At 43.0% G+C, this 18,112-nt stretch overlaps 1 protein-coding gene across 1 annotated transcript in view; it reads left to right on the forward strand.

Annotated features, from left to right (window-relative positions):
• Positions 1 to 18,112, forward strand: part of LOC138322114 (rap guanine nucleotide exchange factor 1-like) — a 77,751-nt gene that overhangs the window by 27,132 nt on the left and 32,507 nt on the right. The window contains 1 exon segment of the mRNA XM_069266173.1: positions 4,466 to 4,662. Coding sequence (XP_069122274.1) covers positions 4,466 to 4,662 — 197 coding nt within the window.

The following is an 18,112-nucleotide window of genomic DNA, read 5'->3' on the forward strand; positions in this document are numbered from 1 at the left end:
ATATAAGGCACTAAAATTGGAATAGGTATGTGTAATCTACAATGTATGTAAAAACACGACATCTCAATCATTATAAAATCTTTGTGGGGAGGTGAGTTAAGGTGGTCCCCTCATACCTGGAGGGGGGAGGGAGCCTAGGGTAGTGATTAAACGCTAGAAGTACCTGTGAGGGAGGGGGTGCGGTAAGGTCCTGTCATACCTGATGGGGGGAGGAGCCTAGGGTAGTGATTAAACGCTAGAAGTACCTGTGAGGGAGGGGATGTGGTAAGGTCGTGTCATACCTGGTGGGGGGAGGAGCCTAGGGTAGTGATTAAACGCTAGAAGTACCTGTGAGGGAGGGGGTGCGGTAAGGTCCTGTCATACCTGATGGGGGGGGAGCCTAGGGTAGTGATTAAACGCTAGAAGTACCTGTGAGGGAGGGGATGTGGTAAGGTCGTGTCATACCTGGTGGGGGGGGGCCTAGGGTAGTGATTAAACGCTAGAAGTACCTGTGGGGAAGGGGGTGCGGTAAGGTCCCGTCATACCTGGAAGGGGGGGGAGGGAGCCTAGGGTAGTGATTAAAAGCTAGCAGTACCTGTGGGGGGGAGGGGGTGCGGTAAGGTCCCGTCATACCTTGAGGGGGGGGGGGAGCCTAGGGTAGTGATTAAAAGCTAGCAGTACCTGTGGGGGGGGAGGGGGTGCGGTAAGGTCCTGTCATACCTGGGGGGGGGGAACCTAGGGTAGTGATTAAAAGCTAGCAGTACCTGTGGGGGGGAGAGGGTGCAGTAAGGTCCGGTCATACCTGGAGGGGGGGGGGGGGCCTAGGGTAGTGATTAAACGCTAGAAGTACCTGTGGGGAAGGGGGTGCTGTAAGGTCCCGTCATACCTGGAAGGGGGGGGGGGGGAGGGAGGGAGCCTAGGGTAGTGATTAAACGCTAGCAGTACCTGTGGGGGGGAGGGGGGTGCGGTAAGGTCCCGTCATACCTGGAAGGGGGGGGGAGGGAGCCTAGGGTAGTGATTAAAAGCTAGCAGTACCTGTGGGGGGGGAGGGGGTGCAGTAAGGTCCTGTCATACCTGGGGGGGAGCCTAGGGTAGTGATTAAAAGCTAGTAGTACCTGGGGGGGGGGGAGGGGGTGCGGTAAGGTCCCGTCATACCTGGAAGGGGGGGGGAGGGAGCCTAGGGTAGTGATTAAAAGCTAGCAGTACCTGTGGGGGGGAGGGGGTGCGGTAAGGTCCTGTCATACCTGGGGGGGAGCCTAGGGTAGTGATTAAAAGCTAGTAGTACCTGTGGGGGGGAGGGGGTGCAGTAAGGTCTGGTCATACCTGGAGGGAGGGGGAGCCTAGGGTAGTGATTAAAAGCTAGTAGTACCTGTGGGGGGAGAGGGTGCAGTAAGGTCCGGTCATACCTGGAGGGGGGGAGCCTAGGGTAGTGATTAAAAGCTAGTAGTACCTGTGGGGGGAGAGGGTGCAGTAAGGTCCGGTCATACCTGGAGGGGGGGAGCCTAGGGTAGTGATTAAACGCTAGCAGTACCTGTGGGGGGGAGGGGGTGCAGTAAGGTCCAGTCATTCCTTTGACGTAAAGGGGAGGGGAGAGTTAAGGTCCAGCCACAATACCTGTTACTGATGAGGATGATGTACATAATAACTGGGGAGTGAGGGATGGTGGGGGGGCTACATACTGATCTAAATAGAATGGAGGGCGCCTAATCCATACTTAGTAAGGTCCAGCCACAATACCTGTTACTGAAGAGGATGATGTACATAATAACTGGGGAGTGAGGGATGGTGGGGGACTACATACTGATCTAAATAGAATGGAGGGCTATATATAGACTAATCCATACTCAGTAAGGTCCAGCCACAATACCTGTTACTGAAGAGGATGATGTACATAATAACTGGGGAGTGGGGGTAATTAACTGGGGAGTGGGGGATTAAATCTGAAATTCTTAGCCCTGACCCACCATCATTAGGTGGTGTGCTATTCAAATCGCCTTTCGTCATTGGTTTGTTGTCCTTCGGTTCGCAACCCTCGTCCTTCCGTCTGTCTGTTAAAGATTCTTGTTACCGCTATTTCTTAGAAAGTAATAAAAGGATCTTTTTTTCAAATTTGATATGTAGGGTTTTCTTAGGGCCCTAGTTGTGCATATTGCATTTTAGGACCAATCGTTCAAGAAGATGGCCGACTGGCCGCCATCTTGGATTTTGGTAGTTAATGATTGTTACAGCGATTCCTCAAAAAGTAAAGAAGGTATCTTTCTCAAATTTTGTATGCAGGTTCCCCTAGGGACCTAGTTGTGCATATTGTATTTTGGGACCAATCAATCAATAAGATGGCCGACCGGCCGCCATTCTTGGATTTTGGTAGTTCAAGTTTGTTACAGCTATTCCTCAAAATGTACTAAAGGGATCTTTCTCAAATTTTGTATGCATGTTTTCCTAGGGACCTTGTTATGCACATTGTCTTTTGGTACCAATCAGTCAGCAAGATGCATATGGCCGACCGGCCGCCATCTTGGAGTTTTGAAGTTAAAGTTTGTTTAACGCTCTTTCTCAGAAAGTACTGAAGGGATCTTTCTCAAATTTCTTATGTAGATCGAGCCTAGTTGTGCATATCGCATTTTGGGACCTATCAGGCCGCCATCTTGGAATTTTTTTTTTTTTTTTTTTGGGGTGGTTGAAGGTTATTGTTGCGGCAATTTCTCAGAAAGTGTTAAAGGGATCTGTCTCAAATTTCATATGTAGGTTCCTCTAGGACCCTAGTTGTGCATATTGTATTTTGGGACCAATTGATCAACAAGATGGCTGCCAGACCGCCTTCTTGGATTTTGATATTTGAAATTTGAAAAGCAGAGAAAAGATCAATTTCCATACATAGATCAGTTTTTGATTGGCGCCAAGATCCCTATGGGATCTGGGGTTAAATTTTGGGCCTGGTGTACATGTTTAATACAAACAGATATTTATATGTAGGCTTGCTTTTACAGATACTAATACTTAGCTTTCATATATAAATGTGTGTATGTGGGGAGAGGTGGGGGATCTTCAAGGGATTCAAACTTGTGACCCAGGGGTAGAGCTTCAGGTCTTGTGGTAATATGTCAGGACATCTTAACCATTTTGCAACTGCAGCCCCTTTTATTTAAACTGTGCATGCTACCTAGGTAGCAGAATGCATTAATTGTATCATAACATATTCATGTTTCTAGCTACATCATCTTTACATTGTTACTATAGTTATAAAAAAGACTAATAACATTTGATTTCTTCTTTCAAAAAATGTTTCATTAAACTTGTAAAGGCTTACTGAGGCTGTTATGACAAATGGTAAAATGACATATTTTGCCAGTAGCCCTAGCCCTCCACCTCTGTGTCCTGAGATAAAAACTCGTATAAGGCAGATGCCGAGCTCTGATTATATGCTGATGGGTTTTCCCCGCATACTAATTATATAGCATCTGCATGTCCAAAATTTAAAAAAAAAAGATGAGTCCTTAAATGGCCCTGACTGTTACATAGAACAAAAACCAATCCAAGTCATTTCACAGAAAGAGTACGCTATTGTTACCAATTGAAGATAAGTTTAAAGTTCACAGTCTTTGTATTGTAATGACAGGATTTAAAAACAAGAACACACAAATATCGAGGAAATAATATCGGTCTTACCATTACAAAGATGTCTGTTGGGTTACAGTGGCATGCGTGCCTATATGTCAGCAGAATTCTACATGAATGCCGACATGGTAAGGCTATTACAAGTGATTGTAGAAAATTTATGTCAAACCTGATATGATAACTGCATCAATATGTTACAGTAATGAGTTACAGTTCAGTATTTACCTTAAAGATGCTCCACCACCGACAGATATCATAAACAAGACTCATCATCGGAACATTAACTTTTCTTTAATCGTGTGTCTATGTGTCTAATTAACGCAAAAATAATATAAAATAATATAAAATAATTCATTTTGCTCTTGGTGCAAGTGCAATCAGTACTTCATTCGATATAGGACATGTAGTGTCATAGAATTTTTTTCGGGACAAAATTTATTACTTTTATTATTTTTAACTTAAAGTGAAATAAACTCAAACTTTTCAATGGTGGTGATGGTGAAAAGTAAATAACTTTTGTAACTGAAGAAAAATACATATTCATCTGTTCGTGTTTTTAATAGTGAAAAAATACCTTTTGTCAGCAGTGTAGAATGTTTAGTGTTATAATGGCAATACTTCTGTGTGAAGGGAGACAACTCTGAAAGCTATGATAAAACTGCTAGCTGAATCTCAAGAGAGACCACTCTAGTTTACTTATATCACAAGTTTTGTTCTATCCATTAAAGCTGTACTGTCCATAGTGAACTGAAGTTCAATTGACTGAAGTTTTATGTAAGAAGTATATTTGTGGTTGTCTGTTTATAGGTTTTATAAGTTTGATTTTGATATCAACTTCCTTTGAGATATCCCTTTTTGTTTTTCTTTACAGAGAAAGCATCTGGTTCTAAGATGCTGAAGAAGGCCAAGTCGTTTCGTGACGATGTGAAAGGACTGATCAAACGACGGCCATCCTCTTCAGCTCATGATAACTCCACTTCCAGTTTCAGCCAGCGCATCAAACCTCGACCAATTCGGGGCAACAGCTTGGGTGACACTGGAAGATTTGACCTACCGGAGAAACCAGAAGTAGGTACCTCTTAGTTATTGCATGATATCAACTATAATGTAGTCACCTAATCATATAGAGTCAAACCTGTATATAAAGGACACTAAAGGTCACCTTTATAGACAAGTGTCCTTTATACAGAAGTCAACTATATAGAACATATTACACCCAATGGGGTTGATGAATTTGTCCATAGACAGGCGTTCTAATACAGAGGTGTCCTTTTTAACAGGTTTGACAGTAGTCATATTGCTCCTTAAAATGAAATGTGGTGGTGCATACTTTTAATAATTTGGTGTGTGTTACAGCTATTATTTTGGCACCATTGCAAGTATAGTGATGAATATTGAAGGATGTATAAAAATATATTTGGCCGGTATATATTTGGCCGGTATAGCCAGGTTTCTTGATTAGACAGGGGTCCAGATTTTTAGACAAAGGTTGGTTTTGACAAGTCATAGTGTATATATATATGTATCCTTATGTGCAGAATATGTGTATTGCCATATATGGGCACTTTAACATTTACCTCAGTGTCAAAGTTCAAATTAGCCAATGTTCTTATTTTGTCCTTGAGTATTCCTGAAGCATTGAGGATATGGTGAAAAAAATAAGTAAGCTATTGCAGATTGAATTAATAAGCTAAAATTTGTTTGATCTAATCTGCTACTTCCCCAACACATGATTGATTTTAGATAAACTGGCCGGTATAAGATAAACTGGCCGGTATAAAGACTGGTCACTCTTGGTGACTCAGCCCTGTTTGTCCTTTTGCAGTGAGTGACACATGACACTGTCACAGATAATACTGGTCAATAGTTTCTGTGATTAATCGCGCTTCACAACAGAAAAGTTTCTTCAAGCTATGATATACTGGTATTGGTACAGAGAAGCAAAGCTATATCAAACCATGTTTACCAGAGAATAGCATATTAAATTAAAGCTACCGTTTTTACGTTTGAAAGAAATGTTTAGTTTAAGCAGGATTAATAGAAACAAAAGCACCTGCTTCTTCTTTACATTGGGTTTTCACGAGCATGGCTTATAAACTGGCTGGTGATCTAGTACTAAAACAATGCTAGATTTAGTTGTGGTTTGTAGAAACAGGGCTTCTACAAATTACCAATTTCTAAGCAGATAAGCATGTGTTCCAAGTTTTACAAGAAATTGAGGCTTCTTATTTAATGTTCAAGCAATAAATATGTCCTATCACTGTAATGTTTTAAGACCTATGACAAAAAGTTGTGAGAGTAAGACTAATGTTATTTCCATCACTACAAGCAAAGTGCATCATCATATTTATTTGTCTTTACTCTTTGTTATAAACTATCAAACCAATCATCAGCAAACGTTTTTTAAATGCATGTCAACACTTGTGTACTAGAATTCAGAGGCTGTCTTACAGCTTACTAAGGATAATCGAACCACACAATTCAAAGTTTGGTATTTGGATCTGTTTCCCAAAAACTATCAGTCTGCACCAAACTTAAAAAGATACAATCAGAGGACGAGATAGTAATGTGTATTTCTTATATTACTATTGGTTTTAGTCAATTTATGCAAAAATAGTGTAAGTGATACTGGCTCCAGGATCATGAAAGAGTCTGAGACTTTTGACTTAGCCAATCATAAATGATGTAACTTATGATGTAATTAGCACCCCTCCCCTTATAAGTATCTCTCCATTCTTCTGAAGATGGATATAAAGCTATATAAATATTCACCATACAATGGATTAACAATGTTTTACTAATACTATGTGAGATACTTATATAACATGAATTTCATGTTGTGGAATAAACCTTCACATGTGAATCACTTTAAAATATGTCATATAAGCTTAAGAGCTTATGTCATGGCGCGGCGTCCATCTGTCCGTCAAATCGCTACTTGTCATAGAGTTCTGCATGGATTGTAACCAAAATTTGGCCAAAAACATCCTTTGGGGAAGGAGAACAGAACTTATATAAATTTTGGCTCTGATCCCCTGGGGGCAGGAGGGGCGGGGCCCAATAGGGGAAATATAGGTAAATCCTATAAATCACTACTAGCCATATAGTTTTGCTTGGATTTTAACCAAATTTGGCCCAGAAACATCCCTGAGGTTAACAGAATTTGTATAATTTTTGCCTTTGACCCCCTGAAGCAGAAATAGTTGGGGCCCAATAGGGGAATTAGAGGTAATATTCCAATTCCTTCAGAGAAGAAACAATGAACCTGTATAAATTATTGGCATTACAAACCAGGTGAGAGATACAGGCCCTCGGGGCAACCCTGGGCGTTTTTGTTACAATGAATACAGTATATACAATGAATTTGACCCTTACGACCTGTAAATAACCCCTGTGTATACCACATTACACTGTTCTTACTATGTGAGATACTTATATAACATGAATTTCATGTTGTGGAATAAACCTTCACATGTGAATCACTTTAAAATATGTCATATAAGCTTAAGCGGAGCTTATGTCATGGCGCGGCGTCCATCTGTCCGTCAAATCGCTACTTGTCATAGAGTTCTGCATGGATTGTAACCAAAATTTGGCCAAAAACATCCTTTGGGGAAGGAGAACAGAACTTATATAAATTTTGGCTCTGATCCCCTGGGGGCAGGAGGGGCGGGGCCCAATAGGGGAAATATAGGTAAATCCTATAAATCACTACTAGCCATATAGTTTTGCTTGGATTTTAACCAAATTTGGCCCAGAAACATCCCTGAGGTTAACAGAATTTGTATAAATTTTGCCTTTGACCCCCTGAAGCAGAAATAGTTGGGGCCCAATAGGGGAATTAGAGGTAATATTCCAATTCCTTCAGAGAAGAAACAATGAACCTGTATTCAGAACATTACTTGGCATTACAAACCAGGTGAGAGATACAGGCCCTCTGGGCCTCTTGTTTAAGCACCCTGGGCGTTTGTTACAATGAATACAGTATACATACTGCTCTGTATAACAGATGAATTGCCGATGACCCTATCACGACCTGTAAATACAATACCCCTGTGTATACCCACATTACATCTGTATAAAGGACTACCATGTAATTAACCTAACAGTACCATTAGACCAGTAGGATTCTCTACATTATTTAGTGTAATATTAATGTCTTGATATACCTTGATATCTTGATGCTAAAATGTAGCTCAATATTAAAATCTCAACCTTGTCTTGAGATATATTTGTATAGTGTGCGCTAAAACCTCTGGGGGTGATATTACATCAGAGAACTTGTGGGAGTAGTGGTATCCCTACAAACCGATATTACTCCAGCCATTGTTTAGAGTAATTACTACTGAGTGCCTCAATCAGACAGGGGTTTGTAATTCAAGATCAATATGTTCATAAGCAAACGTTTACAAGTTCTGATCAATAGTAAGGATTTGTGTACCAATGTGTACCAGCCTGGCAGAAACGGCAGAGTGCGGCCAGACGACAAACGCAGGAACTCAGGAAACTACAAAATGGATTTGAATGACGTAACATTGCGATAAAAAAGGCAATATAATGAACATTCTGTTTAATCATTTGAAAATAAAAACCCTCTTTTTTTTAATTTTAGTTTGATTAATTTTCAAGGACTGTATATAGAACATATCATAATAAAAATATACCTTTGTGGTAGGCTTTTGATATGTCAATTTTGAGATACCAAAACGATGAAGATAAAGTATGCTTTAATTACCATGAAGTAGTCTAACCCTTCTTGTGGTTTCGTTGAGTATCTTAAAATCTCTATATTACTTGTATCATTTTAGGACTTCCTATTCTACTGAAATGAAGTATTACAATCGGTTATTAATATTATATTGTCTTCTCTTACAAAAAAACCTGTGGTTGTATTCATTCAGTATAAATCTTGAGTCTGTTTTAGTTTAATTTTCACAAAATTTGACTTTATTACAATAAAAATCAAAATTATGCAATCACAAAACCATTTTGAATATGTTTTCTTTTCCAGAAATTTCAACTGTGTAAGACAAATTCCCCCTTGTAGGGCCTCTTTCCATCATCCTATATGCAACATGTCTATAGAGCCTGGTTCCCTGAAATCATTGATCCCTCTTGGTGGTCCTCTCAACCCTCACTCTCACCATCATAGGCCTGTAATGGGCTCACCGCAGACAAATTAGGGTTATCTGTTAATTAAGTCTAGTTAATTAAGTTATAAAAAAAAAAAATGTTGACAAATCTAATTGTATTGAGATTCTTGGGTCTGTTTCTGTACAATTAGGCATTTGTTACTGCCGTAAAGTGTAGCATGTATCGTTATATCTGCATGGCTATTATATTATACAAAGAAGAGATCAAAATGTATAATTTCCCTGTGGTATCAAAATGGAAGAGATCAAAATGTATAATTTCCCTGTGGTATAAATATATGTACACTTGTAAGAGAGCTAGAAATGCCACACTTCAATATGCCCTTTGAATTACTGTATACATATAGGAGATGATCATCAGTAACACCTACTTTGTAATCTCCCCTTAATGGCCTCAATACTGTTTATTGAAATAATGTTATATTGGAGCAGATTACCAAGCAGCCTATCATATCACTATGGTAATATAAGCAACTGCCTTAAGTCATAGTAAAAACAAATAAATGTTTACGTGTTCCCCTGTGGGGCACCAGTTGTAAACAGCCCTGCATAATGTTTAGTCAGAATCCAATAGGGATAAAAAAAGCTAGAGTTTACAGTGTGTATCCTGTGTGAGCCCCCAGTGGTAGAGAGATAGTGCACCTCTCCCACTGATTACTGTTCAGCTCTCCTGCTCGCCTTCTGATGCAAATGCCAGGCGATTTGTGCTGCTGAATAATAGAGGGACTGATTCATCTGCTCCTCACATGTACCACTGTAAGGACCACTGACAGATGACATGGGATTATTACTTCTTCTTCTCTAACATCTCTCCATCCACTTGGGACCAAACCCACCACTTACACAGGATGCTGGATCCGTACTTCTTCACTCTATCTCCATCACTCTAACTTGGGAGAGTCTGTGTATATTAATAGATATGTGTGTAAAACTGTATTAGAGGTGTTATACAGTAGTAGTGATGCCCCAGTAATGTTTGACAGAGGACTGCACACCTGGGAATCGCTATCACACCTGTCCAAAATTGTCTGTTAACCTGTCTTTATGTCGGATCTTAAAGAAACTTTTAATTGATTTTATTTACTAAATGAATCAAGGAAAAAGCGATTCAGTATAAGTTAACTGTTCGATACTCTTGAAATATAAAGTGATGTGTCCTGTTTCGTAAGGAAGTGATCATTTTGGTTGGTGAGAACACATTTACGTGGAAGTAATGCATACACACACGGGTAAAAAGGGAAAGCATCCCTCTGACAAATCCAGTACCCTTGGTAAGAAGAAAAAGAAGGGACACATCGAAGAGGTTAAGGTATATATATTGATATTGTTATAATTTTAAATATGTTTGATTTTCTCTCTGAATTATTCCATTGATACGCCCCTGATCATCGTTATATAGCTTAGTTACCATGGACTACCGTAATCAAATGTAGCTCTCTGGAATTGGCCATATAGTCATAAATAGCAGGTGAAGTACATGGTAAAATACAATTCTCCACTAAACGATCTGTAGGGGGAATACAAAATATCATTGTGAACAGTTCTATTTATGACTTCATATATTGCCATATATATTACACAGATAACTTGACCCACAGTTTGTTAAGTCTTCTGATTTCGAAATTCTATAATTTGACTTATTTCTGGATCTTTTATACACATACAATCAAACCTGTCTATAAAGACCACACAACCCAAGGGACCAAGAATATTGTCTTTATAGCCAGGTGGTCTTTATACACAGGGAATATGTGTTGAAATTGACCATTTGGGTCCCTGATAGTGTTCTGTGGTCTACAGAGGTGATCGCTAAGGCAGGTTTCACTATTATCCAAATCGACAACATCAGAAAGTGTGGAATTTTATTTCTGTGGAAATGCCAATCCCCTTCATCTGGCAATACCAAACAATTATGTAGTCTGGTAGCTGATTTGAACTCTTTATGCTATCTCCATTCCACATGGTCTGGGTGAAGAGTCCTGTGGTATCTCTGGCCTAATTCCATCATACACTCTCCAAAACATACCAGATCAGCCATTTTACTCCCTCATCATTAATACTAATCTCCACCAAGTAAGTGTGCCAGAACCAAGATGGTATCAAAGTTTTCAGCTTCAACATGGAATACTAGTTAGCTTTCATTCATCTTGTATAGATTTCATTATTGAAACCTTGCAAAAATAGAAATATTATTTCTTTATTATATATCATAATTGAATCTTCACGCTGACACTGGTTATAAGGTGGGAGTGTGTAATTTTTACACCTCTTAGAAAATGTGTTTGTATCTTGACTTGATATGATACCCTGAATAAGAGTTGAAATAGTTAGGAATTTTACCAGGCCATGTATCATTACAGCAGAAGTTACAGATGGAAGGAATGGAAAATAACAAATCAAACTTGAAATTGATTGAAACTGTGTCATGGCCTCAGAACCTAAGTGATGGCAATAAAAACCTGATTGTGGTTAGGAACTAAGGGATGGCTGCATGAATGGGGGAAGGGGGGGGGAGAGGGGAGTGATGGCCATAGCGACCTTTGGACAGCCTTAGCAACTGAATGATGATCTTAGAAATAAATAATGAATTATTGTTTTGTAGGCCTATTTATTCAAATGCATTTGGAAACTTGATAATGACCTTAACAACTGGATAATGACCATAGAAAATGGATAATAACCTTAGAAACTGCATGGTTGATGACCATAGAAACTGAATGATGGCCTTACAAACAATGTGATGACTGACGAATAAAGCCCAAAGAAACAAGATAATGTCACCATAAATGGCCTGTGAAACTGGAAGAGATGTTTTTCATTAGAAACTATCATTGGATTTGGATAAAGACAGTAGTAACAGAGTGATTATATTAAAGAAATGATGATTGCATTAGATATACAGGGTTAGGGTCTAGCTTATAGACATCTAAATGTTGGGATTTTTCCTGTTTACTGATATATCTTACAGACATTACTTGGATGGAGATATTCAATAAACAATATTTGCTCATGAGACAAGAATGTGTAATATCTAAAAAGGTTGTGGTGTTTTACATGTGTGGTGGGGCCTACTGAGGAATGTGTGACTGGCTGTTGTTAAGCTTATGATTAACCCCATAATATATACACAATAATGTGTAGGAAACAATCGCTTTCTCTTTCCTCTTACGTCATGTGACTCAACATTACACATCTTATAGATCGTTCTGGTTTTATTTAAAAATCATCAACTTAAATGTGATTACAAAGTTCATTGGATACTTAACTGTAAGTTTATGGTCAGAATTAGGGGTGAGATGGGGACTGTTTTGTAAAATACAACAGACTGTGTTTTAAGACCTACTTTAATACTAGCATATTGGAAGGTTTTAGTCTGTGTAGTAAATGAGTAATAGAGAAGCATTATTGACAGGCAGTATGTTTCCCATTCTGGGGACCCCATGGTCATTAACAGCCAAGAAGAGGTTTGAGGACTGATAACCCTGACTTTATAGGAAGGTTCTGTGTGTATTGATGAGAGTGACAAACTTGGGGCCCTAGTAAACTAACCACCATTCCCCATCCCACACAGGCCCTAGTAAACCTACCACCCCTCCCACCTCACACAGGCCCAGGTAAACATACCACCCTCTCTCCTACCCCACACAGGCCCTAATAAACCTACCCACCCCTCCCCCACCCCACACAGGCCCTAGTAAACCTATCACCCCTCCCCAACCCCACAAAGGCCCAGGTAAACCTACCACCCCTCCCCCACCCCACACAGGCCCTAGTAAACCTACCCACCCCTCTCCTACCCCACACAGGCCCTAGTAAACCTATCACCCCTCCCCCATCCCCACACATAGGCCCTAGTAAACCTACCCACCCTTCCCCCATCCCACACAGGCCCTAGTAAACCTATCACCCCTCCCCAACCCCACAAAGGCCCTAGTAAACCTACCACCCCTCCCCCACCCCACACAGGCCCTAGTAAACCTATCACCCCTCTTCCATCCCACACAGGCCCTGGTAAACCTACCACCCTTCCCCCACCCCACACAGGCCCTAGTAAACCAACCACCCCTCCCCAACGCCACAAAGGCCCTAGTAAACCTACCACCCTTCCCCCACCCCACACAGGCCCTAGTAAACCTACCACCCCTCCCCAACCCCACAAAGGCCCTAGTAAACCTACAACCCCTCTCCCACCCCACACAGGCCCTAAAAAACCTACCACCCCCCTCTCCCAACCCACACAGGCCCCAGTAAACCTACCACCCCTCCCCAACCCCACAAAGGCCCTAGTAAATCTACCACCCCTCCCCAACCCCACATAGGCCCTAGTAAACCTACCACCCCTCTCCCCTCCACACAGGCCCTAAAAAACTTACCACCCCCTCCCCATCCCACACATGCCCTGGTAAACCTACCACCCCTCTCCTACCCCACACAGGCCCTAGTAAACCTACCAACCCTCTTCCATCCCACACAGGCCCTGGTAAACCTACCACCCCTCCCCATCCCACACAGGCCCTAGTAAACCTACCACCCCTCTCCCACCCCACAAAGGCCCTAGTAAACCTACCACCCCTCTCCTACCCCACACAGGCCCTAGTAAACCTATCACCCCTCCCCAACCCCACAAAGGCCCTAGTAAACCTACCCACTCCTCTTCCTTCCATCCCACACAGGCCCTAGTAAACCTATCATCCCTCCCCAACCCCACAAAGGCCCTGGTAAACCAACCAACCCTCCCACACCCCACACAGGCCCTAGTAAACCTATCACCCCTCTTCCATCCCACACAGGCCCTGGTAAACCTACCACCCTTCCCCCACGCCACAAAGGCCCTAGTAAACCTACCACCCTTCCCCCACCCCACACAGGCCCTAGTAAACCAACCCCCCCACCCCCACCCCAGACAGGCCCTAGTAAACCTATCACCCCTCTTCCATCCCACACAGGCCCTGGTAAACCTACCACCCTTCCCCCACCCCACACAGGCCCTAGTAAACCAACCACCCCTCCCCAATGCCACAAAGGCCCTAGTAAACCTATCACCTCTCTTCCATCCCACACAGGCCCTGGTAAACCAACCACCCTTCCCCCACCCCACACAGGCCCTAGTAGGCCCTAGTAAAGCTACCACCCCTCCCCAACCCCACAAAGGCCCTAGTAAACCTACAACCCCTCTCCCACCCCACACAGGCCCTAAAAAAACCTACCACCCCTCTCCCACCCCACACTGGCCCCAGTAAACCTACCACCCCTCCCCAACCCCACAAAGGCCCTAGTAAATCTACCACCCCTCCCCAACCCCACACAGGCCCTAGTAAACCTACCACCCCTCTCCCGCCCCACACAGGCCCTAAAAAACTTACCACCCCTCCCCATCCCACACATGCCCTGGTAAACCTACCACCCCTCTCCCTATCCCACAAAGGCCTTAGTAAACCAACCACCCCTCTTCCATCCCACACAGGCCCTAGTAAACCTACCACCCCTCTCCCATCGCACACATGCCCTGGTAAACCTACCATCCCTCTCCTACCCCACACAGGCCCTAGTAAACCTACCACCCCTCTCCTACCCCACACTGGCCCTAGTAAACCTACCACACCTCCCCCATCCCACACAGGCCCTATTAACCTACCACCCCTCCTCATCCCACACATGCCCTGGTAAACCTACCACCCCTCCTACCCGACACAGGCCCTAGTAAACCTACCACCACTCCCCACCCCACACAGGCCCTATTAACCTACCACCGCTCCCCAACCCCACAAAGGCCCTAGTTAACCTACCACCCCTTCTCATCCCACACATGCCCTGGTTAACCTACCACCCCTCTCCCACCCCACACAAGCCCTAGTAAACCTACCAACCCTCGTCCATCCCACACAGGCCCTATTAACCTACCACCCCTTCCCAACCCCACACAGGCCCTATTAACCTACCACCCCTCCTCAACCCCACACAGGCCCTTTTAACCTGCCACCCCTCCCCAACCCCACACAGGCCCTAGAAAACCTACCACCCCTTCCCACCCAACACAGGGCAGGCCCTATTTACCTACCACCCCTCTCCCATCCCACACAGGCCCTAGTAAACCTACCACCCCTCTCCTGCCCCACACAGGCCCTATTAACCTACCACCCCTCCCCAACCCCACACAGGCCCTAGAAAACCTACCACCCCTCCCCAACTCCACAAACGCTATAGTAAACCTACCACCCCTCCCCACCCAACACAGGCCCTATTTACCTAACCACCCCTCCCCCACCCCACACAGGCCCTAGTAAACCTACCACCCCTCCCCACCCCACATAGGCCCTATTAACCTACCACCCCTCCCCACCCCACACAGACCCTATTAACCTACCTACCCTCCTCTACCCCTCAACACCTCAAGACACTCTTCATCACAGATAGTATCATATACTATTCCCTTTCTATATAACCCTGGCACCTTCATCTCCCTAAATAGAAACCTTATTAATAGCCTTGAGCTTCTCTTGTTATCTTGTGGTATAGTCTGATAACCAAATTACTCCTTGGTTGGTATCAAGTGTGGTAACCAAGTTACTCCTTAATTGGCATCAAGTCTGATAACTAAGTTTTTCCTTGGTTTGTATCCAGTTTGGTAACCAAGTTATTCCTTGGTTGGTATCCAGTCTGGTAACCAAGTACTCCTTGGTTGGTATCCAGTCTGCTAACCAAATTACTCCCTAGTTGGTATCAAGTCTGGTAACCAAGTTACTCCTTAATTGGTATCCAGTCTGATAACCAAGTTACTCCTTGGTTGGTATCCAGTCTGATAACCAAGTTACTCCTTGGTTGATATCCAGTCTGGTAACCAAGATACTCCCTGGTTGGTATCCAGACTGGAAACCAAGTTATTTCTTGGTTGGTATCAAGTCTGGTAACCAAGTAACTCATTGGTTAGTATCCAGTCTGGTAACCAAGTTACTCCCTGGTTGGTATTCAGTCTGGTAACCAAGTTATTCCTTGGTTGGTATCCAGTCTGGTAACCAAGTTATTCCCTGGTTGGTATCCAGACTGGTAACCAAGTTACTCCCTGGTTGGTATCCAGTCTGGTAACCAAGTTATTCCTTGGTTGGTATCCAGTCTGGTAACCAAGTTATTCCTTGGTTTGTATCCAGTCTGGTAACAAAGTACTCCTTGGTTGGTATCCAGTCTGGTAACCAAGTTACTCCTTGGTTGGTATCCAGTCTGGAAACCAAGTACTCCTTGGTTGGTATCCAGTCTGGTAACCAAGTTACTCCTTGGTTGGTATCCAGTCTGGTTACCAAGTTACTCCTTGGTTGGTATCCAGTCTGGTAACCAAGTACTCCTTGGTTGGTATCCAGTCTGGTAACCAAGATACTCCCTGGTTGGTATCCAGACTGGAAACCAAGTTATTTCTTGGTTGGTATCAAGTCTGGTAACCAAGTAACTCATTGGTTAGTATCCAGTCTGGTAACCAAGTTACTCCCTGGTTGGTATTCAGTCTGGTAACCAAGTTATTCCTTGGTTGGTATCCAGTCTGGTAACCAAGTTATTCCCTGGTTGGTATCCAGACTGGTAACCAAGTTACTCCCTGGTTGGTATCCAGTCTGGTAACCAAGTTATTCCTTGGTTGGTATCCAGTCTGGTAACCAAGTTATTCCTTGGTTTGTATCCAGTCTGGTAACAAAGTACTCCTTGGTTGGTATCCAGTCTGGAAACCAAGTACTCCTTGGTTGGTATCCAGTCTGGTAACCAAGTTACTCCTTGGTTGGTATCCAGTCTGGTTACCAAGTTACTCCTTGGTTGGTATCCAGTCTGGTAACCAAGTACTCCTTGGTTGGTATCCAGTCTGGTAACCAAGTTATTCCCTGGTTGGTATCCAAATTGGTTAACCAAGTTACTCCCTGGTTGGTATCCAGTCTGGTAACCAAGTTATCCCTTGGTTGGTATCCAGTCTCATAACCAAGTTAGTCCTTGATTGGTATCCAGTCTGGTAACCAAGTTATCCCTTGGTTGGTATCCAGTCTCATAACCAAGTTTTTCCTTGGTTGGTATCCAGTCTGGTAACCAAGTACTCCTTGGTTGGTATCCAGTCTGGTAACCAAGTTACTCCTTGGTTGGTATCCAGTCTGGTCACCTAGTTATCCCTTGGTTGGTATCCAGTCTCATAACCAAGTTAGTCCTTGATTGGTATCCAGTCTGGTAACCAAGTTATCCCTTGGTTGGTATCCAGTCTCATAACCAAGTTACTCCTTGGTTGGTATCCAGTCTGATAACAAAGATATTCCTTGGTTGGTATCCAGTCTGTTAACCAAGTTTTTCCTTGGTTGGTATCCAGTCTGATAACCAAGTTACTCCTTGGTTGGTATCCAGTCTGGTAACCAAGTTACTCCTTGGTTGGTATCCTGTCTGATAACAAAGATATTCCTTGGTTGGTATCCAGTCTGGTAACCAAGTTACTCCTTGGTTGGTATCCTTGTCTGATAACAAAGATATTCTTGGTTGGTATCCAGTCTGGTAACCAAGTTACTCCTTTGTTGGTATCCAGTTTGGAAACCAAGTACTCCTTGGTAGGTGTCCAGTCTTGTAACCAAGTTACTCCTTGGTTGGTATCCAGTCTGGTAACCAAGTTACTCCTTGGTTGGTATCCTGTCTGATAACAAAGATATTCCTTGGTTGGTATCCAGTCTGGTAACCAAGTTACTCCTTGGTTGGTATCCTGTCTGATAACAAAGATATCCCTTGGTTGGTATCCAGTCTGGTAACCAAGTTACTCCTTGGTTGGTATCCAGTCTGGAAACCAAGTACTCCTTGGTTGGTATCCAGTCTGGAAACCAAGCACTCCTTGGTTGGTATCCAGTCTGGTAACAAAGTACTCCTTGGTTGGTATCCAGTCTGATAACCAAGTTACTCCTTGGTTGGTATCCAGTCTGATAACAAAGATATTCCTTGGTTGGTATCCAGTCTGGTAACCAAGTAACTCCTTGGTTGGTATCCAGTCTGGTAACCAAGTTACTCCTTGAATGGTATACAGTCTGGTAACCAAGTTATTCCTTGGTTGGTATCCAGTCTGATAACCAAGTTACTCCCTGGTTGGTATCCAGTCTGGTAACCAAGTTACTCCCTGGTTGGTATCCAGTCTGGTAACCAAGTTATCCCTTGGTTGGTATCCAGTCTGGTAACAAAGTACTCCTTGGTTGGTATCCAGTCTGTTAACCAAGTTATCCCTTGGTTGGTATCCAGTCTGGTAACCAAATTATTCCTTGGTTGGTATCAAGTCTGGTAACCAAGTTACTCCCTGGTTGGTATCCAGTCTGGTTACCAAGTTACTCCTTGGTTGGTATCCAGTCTGGTAACCAAGTTACTCCTTGGTT

Source organism: Argopecten irradians, chromosome 4 (genome assembly GCF_041381155.1).
Source record: "Argopecten irradians isolate NY chromosome 4, Ai_NY, whole genome shotgun sequence".
Taxonomy (NCBI): Eukaryota; Metazoa; Mollusca; class Bivalvia; order Pectinida; family Pectinidae; genus Argopecten; species Argopecten irradians.